The sequence below is a fragment of the Mytilus galloprovincialis genome, chromosome 3, assembly GCF_965363235.1.
Source record: "Mytilus galloprovincialis chromosome 3, xbMytGall1.hap1.1, whole genome shotgun sequence".
NCBI classification, from domain to species: domain Eukaryota; kingdom Metazoa; phylum Mollusca; class Bivalvia; order Mytilida; family Mytilidae; genus Mytilus; species Mytilus galloprovincialis.
This window is the reverse complement of record NC_134840.1, coordinates 39,707,272-39,716,255: the sequence shown is the minus strand read 5'-3', so window position 1 is coordinate 39,716,255 and position 8,984 is coordinate 39,707,272. Positions and strand designations below refer to the sequence as shown.

General features: G+C 32.1%; 1 protein-coding gene across 1 annotated transcript; it reads right to left on the bottom strand.

Moving 5' to 3' along the window:
- Nucleotides 1–2,589: 2,589 nt before the first annotated feature.
- On the bottom strand, nt 2,590–7,536 carry LOC143066410 (uncharacterized). Its single transcript, XM_076239346.1, has 3 exons — nt 7,275–7,536; nt 3,914–5,275; nt 2,590–2,699 (listed from the first exon to the last, which is right to left on the bottom strand). Exons 2-3 carry the CDS (start codon nt 5,258–5,260, stop codon nt 2,697–2,699), a joined length of 1,350 nt encoding a protein of 449 aa, XP_076095461.1. The 5' UTR covers nt 5,261–5,275; nt 7,275–7,536; the 3' UTR covers nt 2,590–2,696.
- Between the last annotated feature and the right edge of the window lie 1,448 nt (nt 7,537–8,984).

Here is an 8,984-nt window from a genome sequence, read left to right as displayed (position 1 = left end):
ATGTTAGTTAGAGAAGTAAGCAATATCGAGTGATGTTTGTATATCTATACCAGTAAATGGTAGTAAAGAGTTGACTCATGTCGTCACTATATATAACCAACTTTTTTATTCGACCATATTTACAAGCAAATTTGTTTTTGTTTGTTATATTTTTCAATGCATTGTAAAATTACACAATCCACTTTATATAATTCCTAATACAAGATTAAGTATAATCTAACAAAGAAAGCTGTAAACGTCAGAACAAGCAAATTTGTTTACATTTTCATAATTTTTCAACTGATTTTGAGAATACAATCCGCCTTATAGTATTCCTAATACACAATTAAATAATAATCGAACAAAGAAAGCTGTAAACGTCAGACTAAGATGTTACTGCAATTTATGAACGATTATAAAAATCAGAATGATGTATGTCGTGAGATAATGTTATCCTTTATGTTGATCGTAATAATGTTTCTAAAGAAATAATAGGATCAAAATCAAATCGAATTTCTGTTTTGCTTGGATATTAATTTCGTATTATATTTCAACATAGCCGCCACACAGATGTGATTTGTTTTATTATTGTAATATGTATACGTCAGAAGTGTAAATTTTTTAAGGAAGAAGTATAATTTTTGTCACGATCTATATAGAGCTGTGTGTGGAACCGATTTTGCGTCTGTAATATAATAATGATGGACAGTCTTTTAATTTAAGGACGTATAACAGTCCAAAATGTGTCTATATGCTCTCCAACATAACTAGCCATCCCAAAATGGTCTTAATTTTCGTGTATTGCCCAAACGTGAGAATTTTCTTTGTGGAATTGTTCATAACCAAAATAAAACACCGTGCATTTATGTAGCTGGTTTTATAGTTAGGTAAACCTCTCACTTGTATGACAGTCGAATTTCCATTATATTGACAACGATGTGCTAACAAAACAAACGAACATAATAGTTAAAAATGTCAAAAATAGGGATACAGCAGTCAACGTTGTGTTATTATCTAAATCACAATAAAACAAAGATATATATAAACACACATTTACCATGACACAATAACACAATGATGGATAAAAAAAGTACAGAACCACGTCACATGCAAAAAAAAAAGCACAAAAAGGCACACAGATAAAGCACATATTAGAAAAAAAGAAGACAAGAATACAGAAATTATCATAGAACAATAACACAATGACGGGATGTATAAGTACAGAGCCACGTCATATGTTACCAAGAAACACAAAAGACATACAGAAAAGGGATATTAGCAAAACTACAAAAATTAACATAGATCAATGACGGGTTGTGTATAAGTACAGACCTATAACACAATGACGGGATGTCGCACCGTCAAATGGATACCACCAAAATAATAAACTAAACAGTAAAAGTAATATATGTTCCCTTACAAAGTTGTCAATAACGTTCTGAATGAGTGAAAAAATGATTTATCAATTAGAGAGAGGGAAGATACCAATGGGGCGTCCAAAATTCATACGGCATATACTACCACCACCCCCTCTCAAAAAGCAACGCATGACAGAACATAATATAGAAAACTTCAACACAAAACACAATACAAATCAAAGTGAACTCATGTGCTCCGGAAGTGTAGATATTTGGAGCTCCAGATGTGACACCCGTCGTGCTGCTCATACATGTACATATCTGCTGATAGATAATGTCACAATCGAGGAAAAGAAGACATTTGAAGTCTATAAATACAATTTCTTTCTTTAAGAACCTTGGTTGCTTTTAGTTGCAACTATTCCCTGTTTAGTAAATGGAAGGCCTGATAAGTCATATGTGTTTTTCAAAGCATATTTGCATTATTCTCCCAGCAGCTAGAAGAAAAGGTCTCAAAGCTGGAAAATTTATTTCTGGAGTTGTATTTGTAAATTATTTGATTTATAGAACAAAATCTCCTTATATTCTGTTTCTATTTTTCAAAAAGTAACCAAACTAACAAAATATATTCAAGATTTAAGTATGCAGCCAAATGTTATAAAGCAAAATACATTTGACAATATTCCGAAATGAAATTGTGTATGTATTAATTAGAACTCGTTGAACTACGTCTGAATTTGTAAAAATGATATGTAGCAATTATAATTCCAGAGATACAGTCAATTAATAATTTTTGAAAAGGGCGTATTATGTATAGAATATCTGTCTAAAACATGCAGCTAACATTTCTGTTTTAACGATATGAAATGTATAAGAAGTGATTCGTTTTGCTGTCAAAATCATTTAGGTATGAGTGAAATGTGAGAGAAAAAAACACGAAAAAACACATTGCGATTATTTTTCACTTGTTTTCACTTTCACACTACATTTTGAGACTAATTGATATCAACTCAAAAACGAACCAAAATGTTTACAGCAATACATATAATTTTAAAAGGATTTTAGAGAAAATCGCAATATTTTTCGCCGCTTTCTACGTACTGCGTTATTCACGTACCGGATATATAGACATATTTCATAACTTTTTCAATTGCAATGTGTGTGTTTCCTCTTACAACTGTAGAGATAAAACCGAGAGAATTTTAGGGGTAATGCCTTTTTCACATTACAATGAAAATACTATAAAACTTTGTTTCAATACAATTTTATTCTAAATGGGTGAATATCACTTCAGTCAAACATACTGCTCTTGAATTTCAAAGACATCATTCCAATGTAATGTTGTTTGTATGCAGTTGGTCACTGAAATAAAAAAAAACAAACATATTTTAGTCTTTACCTACGAAGTGTTAAATTCAAAACCAAAACATAACATTATGTCACAAATATGCTCCAGAAGCTATAACAATAACTGTTATTCCTAAAAGTTGGGTAGATATGAATAGAAATAGATGTTCTCGTCAATAGGACAACACTATAAAACGGAGAAAAGACACAAAACATACTGTACTAAACAATAGACAACGGTCTAAACGAGAGGTCAAAATTTTTAAAAATGTTTACATCAGTGATACTGAAACTGAGTATAATATTATTCTCAAATTCATCAAAAATATCAGGCATATGATTTGGTACACCAGATATCCACTGACGATTTTCTTAATCTGTTCTTTTTAACCAGCACAAAAATTATTTAAAAAGTTGGTAGAAACCTTTAAATTTATATGCCAATGAAAACGATTTTCTTTAGTGCACTATTAGTGGCTTCTAGTGATGCTTTAATGCTTTATGGAAATTGATAAAATGGTTATACCTCCAATAAGATGTTGTTTTCAAGCTGTCGACAAACATTACTAAAGTAGAATGAAATTCAAAACAGTGTGGCTGTGGCCATTGATTGACACATTGAATTCATCCATTGACTGGGACAATTTAGGTGAACGTTTGTATGTAACGACCACTGCTCACTATGTACTTTTTAAAGACACTTAAACTATGGGGTCACCAAAGGTTCTCAACACCTTAATAAAGTAATTCGAAAAATTAATCAGAAATAACACGATGTTTTGATTTATATCAATTATATAAATCAAAACATAAAGGTTATTCCTGATTAATTTTCGAGTTATTTTATAATTAAAGGCGTTAAGAAACCTTTGGTGACCCCACACTTTAAATGTCTATCGTAGGTACGTCGTGAATAGTGGTCGTTACAGACAAACGTTCACGTAAATTGTCCCAGTCAATGGATGAATTTAATGTGTCAATCAATGGCCACAGCCACACTGTTTTGAATTTCATTCTAATATAAAACTCAATTGACCAATAGAACAAGTTTAAAATAATATCGGTTGACGTTTTCGTATATATCTGAATATAAAGTATATGTGTGTATGTATTAGTTACCGTGAAGCAAAATTAATGCAACATTTTAACACCTTCACCCTTCAATAACGAAAAAGCTGCATTTGTATATGAAATCAAGCAGTGATTGAAGTAATCTGAAACAGTTTTACCTGCAACTGGCGGTGTTTGTCCTGACTACTAGTATTATATAGGTGCTGCTTGGGTAATTGGTTATTTGTCGTTCCATTGTTGGTAGCATAGGGCTTTTCATTCAACTTTGAAGGATATTGAACATAATTCGTTTGGTTTTGTGTAAGACATTTTCCATCGTTAAAGCCAAGTACATGTTGTCTGTCCTTCAAGTTTAAAAACGTTGAATTTGGCGTAGAATGTTGCGGAAAAGAAGAAAATTTCCTTTGAGTGTTTGGAGAAGACGAATTTAATAAACTTGGCGTAGACAGGATCCCTGTGTTATGCATTGAATATTGCTGTCCTAAATTGTGAGAGCTCGTGAATACAGAATTCATAGATAAATTGCTAGATGACGTTGGTCCGCTGTATTGAAATGAAGGGTTGGAACCCCATGTTTGAATACCACTGTAACCAGGACTAGTAGTTCTTAAAAAGTTGCCAGGATTAGGAAGTTTTGTAGCCATAGTGTTGATTTGATTGGCTGTATTTCCCTGTACATAAGATGGATTTGGTAATACTTGTAACATATTTTGCATCTTAATTGGGTCATTTAAAAGCAGTATCTCCCGGAATAGCAAAGAATACATTTGTGGTAATGCTTCTTTTATTACAGACTCTTTTATTTGGGCTATCATGCTCTCATCTACTGTCAATCTTTTATTACTGTATTCAGAACTTCCACTTGTATTTCTGTCTGTAGATCTCCTTCTCCTTGGTGATAGATCGGGCGATCGATTACGCTGTCGTGATGAGTGTCTATCATGTGACCTACTGCGTCTTCGGGGTGAATCGCGATGACGGTTTCGAGATGAAACCGTGTCTCTGTCATAAAATCGTTCACTTGGATGTCGACTGCTACGTAAATTTTCGCCAGACTGTTCATATCTACTTGAAACCCTGTCATTTGATCGACTGCATGATCTATCACGTGATTTTCTTTTATTATTTAAAGTGCTTGCAGATTCAAATTCGTACTCGTATTTAACGTCTGAATATTTAGTTTGACTACTTGGTGGGTGCCATTTTTTATTGTCCTGTTTTGACAATTGAACGAGAATTTTTCCGCCGAAAATGTCTTTACCGTTCATCTCTTTAATTGCCTGTTCAGCATCATTTGGATCTGCATAGTCAACAAAAGCATATCCCCTAGAGAAGGGACTTCTAGCTATCCAAACCTTTACTATTTGGCCAAATTTTTCAAACTCTCGCTGTAGTTTGTCGTTCCCGATATTATCAATTAGATTTCCGATGTAGACTTTAGTTGATTTATCGTCGTCGACATTACAGCCATGCTGTCTTGTACCTGTATCATCGTTGAAATTCATACTTTAAAGCAGCAACTGAAAGTTAGATATGAAATAAAGGAGATGTAGGCTACACGTCAATGAAACAGCAACCCAATGACAAAATAACCATATTAAATCTACTACTAGATTTTCCACGAAAGTCATGTGTGGATAGATATGTTTGAAATAATGTTTCAAATTACAACAAGTTTGAAACATTTAATTTCAATTCACATTATATGCCATAAAAATGTAGCCAAATAGAGGTCGTTAAAGCATTGCTTTAAAATAACACTTTTTTCTGATAATTTTCTAACTACTTAGAAATAGTTGTTAAAATAGGCTTTCAAAAACGTATTATATGCATTGGATTTAAAGGATGCTCCTGCAATTGAAAATGAAGGGTACATTTTTCGCACCCTTTATATATTCGTTAAAACAACACTCTACTTAAAATTATAGTCCCATAACAAACTACTAGTATGCTAAAAATCGTCTACATTTACTCTACTCTACCTTATATTTCTAATACAATCCAACAACCATAAAGTAAAACAATACTATTTAGAAAAGTAATATTTCATATATCAATCAATATCAGGGAAACTAATGTGGTTTTTGTTCTTTGAAATAAAGGATGACCACACTTTTAAGTAAAGCCTTATCCATTTATAATATGTCATCGATTTTCAATGGTCAGCGGAGGCAGTATGACGAAAACATGTTTACGAGGATATTAATGTGCATTCTCTTACAAATTCATTTTTCATTGATTTGTTAATTTGATATATGTTTTTGTCATTGTCCCGGTCTTTTTTCTGTGAACTTTACATTTTCCTGATGCATGCCACCATCTAGATGGGGAAACTAATTACAATCATTTCTCATAGCGACTATACAGAAATCCAATTATGCTAGGAATTTATTTCATTTGATTAAATGATGTTAGTGGAAAAAAATCAGAAAACAAATACTGCCTTTATACAGATATTGTATCTAAAGGGTCTATTTAACATGTTTGTTCACACGTTATAATATATCATAATACAAAATCGATCATAATTTATAAGACATATGGGACAATCTGAATAATTCTGCATGGTCTGCATTTATTTATTAAACATGATCGACTTTTACCATTATTGTTTACGAGTAAAATATTGAAATGACGATTTAGATACATAGTGCCGAGCGGGTAAGATTTAAGCCTTAGCGTATTTGACCTTTTGTAAAAGAGTTACTGCCAGTATCATGAGTATAGTGTTTTTACTTTTCTGCAATGTTACTTTGAAGACATTTAAATTCTTACTGTTTAAACTTTTTATCACGTTTAAATTTGAATATTTTTTGAATTCTAAACCGAAAATTGCTTGATTTGTTGATTAATATGTAACGTCCAATAGCAAGTATTTCATGTACATATGCAGGACGGAAAGAAATTACTGTTTGATTGATATACACTGCTTTGTACTAGACTAGCACAATGAGTCGATTTAATAATGTGCTAGTGGGACAACATTTCCTTGCAACAGCAGCTTGTTGGTTTTTTGTTTTGTATTTTAACCAATACCTAGCGTTTATCGGTCCTGTTATTTACTAACTACTCAGAGAACTCAAGGGCACAATGTGGATGGACATCAATGTTCCAGTTTCCGTAGGGTTGGACTTTTAAAAAAAAAAAATTTGTGCAAAACCACATTATTATTATTATTTAAAATGTAATATATGATTAAATTGATGTTGATGTCATGAAATCGAACATATATATATATATATATATGATTTAATGATTTTTTTTTAAGCTACGAAGTTACAAGCATCTGAAATGACTTATATACACCCTTCAGATACAATATCTGTATAAAGGCAGTAATTGCAGAAAATGCATATGAAAAACGAAAGACTGACTCATTGTAAGTATATCAATAATTACAAGTGATAAAGCGCTGATTTCCCCTATTAGCGTAATGAACAAATATCGAGAATTTCAAAGGAGTTAAAACCTTGAAAGCTTGAAGTAAAAATGCAAGAAATCTTATTTACTTTTACTTACAATGAGTCAGTCTTTTCGTTGTATCATCGTCCAAATGTTGTGAGAATAACGATTCTTTTTAGTTTTATCCGTTGAACACATAATTATAATCTTTGTTCATATAAGAAGAGAAAGTATTTGGGATTAAGAAGGTTTAAGTTTACAACAGATGCTTGTCAAACTTCGTAGCTTAAATAAATCATTAAATCAACAATTGTAGAATATTTTGACGTATAGAAGAAAAGCAAGGCTAAATGGAAATACTATTTAAACAATTTATACAGTAAAATAATAGGGCATGTTTGAAATGTTGTTGTAATGTAATTTTTAAGGTACGGAAATTGTTGAAAATGTACATGAAAACTGTTCATATACTTAACTGATGGCAAATTATAATTATAGATGCAACTAATATTGTCTAAATTTGTATACCATATGTCTCATTGTTATGAGTGACATCTATACAAAGCTTAAGGTTAACCGTTTCTTTCTTTAGTTGTTGGGTTACTTTAGCAATGACCGAATACCTACCATGATTTTTCTGTTTTTGGAGACAAATTTATATAAGAGTCCAAGAATTTTTTTGAAAATTACATATTATCAGAGACATATAATACAATTAGAGACATATAATACAATTAGAGACATATAATACAATTAGAGACATATAATACAATTTTATTATATTCAATTAGGGGAAAGAAAAAATAGTAACATCTTTTATATCAGAGCAGGTAGCTCTAATACGTTTATTTTGCTAGTGAAGTAAAAATAAATCGAGTGTTACATATCACCATCGCACTTTAAATTTTGTTGATACCACTACACAAAGACATGTAATTGCTTAATAAACTAAATATACAAATGCATGTGAAAAACATCTGACACCTAGAAATTAGTCCTAATTACCAAATATTTCTCCTTATAAGAACCAAGGGTCCTTCTTCAAAGTCAAAATAAACAAGTAGTGGTTAAAAAAATCTAATTTCGCGAGTTCAACAAATTAAAACAATCTCAGAGAAACTATGATGGAAGAGTTCCAGGGTCTTTTAAATAATAGAATGAACATTTGAGGAATATAGATTTTTTGGCTGATTCTTTGACTTTGGTTTTTGGATTGATTAAGTTCTCAGGAGACAAATATTATATGCATATAAATGAAGAGAACAAGTTAAAAATTCCATTAGCCATGGTCCACCAGGTGAAAGAAGGGAAATTCCATTAGCCATGGTCCACAAGGTGAAAGAAGGGAAAATTCCATTAGCCATGGTCCACCAGGTGAAAGAAGGGAAATTCCATTAGCCATGGTCCACCAGGTGAAAGAAGGGAAAATTCCATTAGCCATGGTCCACCAGGTGAAAGAAGGGAAAATTCCATTAGCCATGGTCCACCAGGTGAAAAAAGGGAAATTCCATTAGCCATGGTCCACCAGGTGAAAGAAGGGAAATTCCATTAGCCATGGTCCACCAGGTGAAAGAAGGGAAAATTCCATTAGCCATGGTCCACCAGTTGAAAGAAGGGAAATTCCATTACCCATGGTCCACCAGGTGAAAGAAGGGAAATTCCATTAGCCATGGTCCACCAGGTGAAAGAAGGGAAAATTCCATTAGCTATGGTCCATCAGGTGAAAGATTGAAACTTCTCAAGCTGTTATTTCTTAGAGTAACAATTAAAACATTTAAATGTTGGAAACCTTTAATTATCAACTAACAATTCATCTTCATCGACATG

What these genes read in the sequence shown, in the direction of transcription:
- LOC143066410 (XM_076239346.1), bottom strand. Translation starts at nt 5,260, where the DNA reads ATGAATTTCAACGATGATACAGGTACAAGACAGCATGGCTGTAATGTC.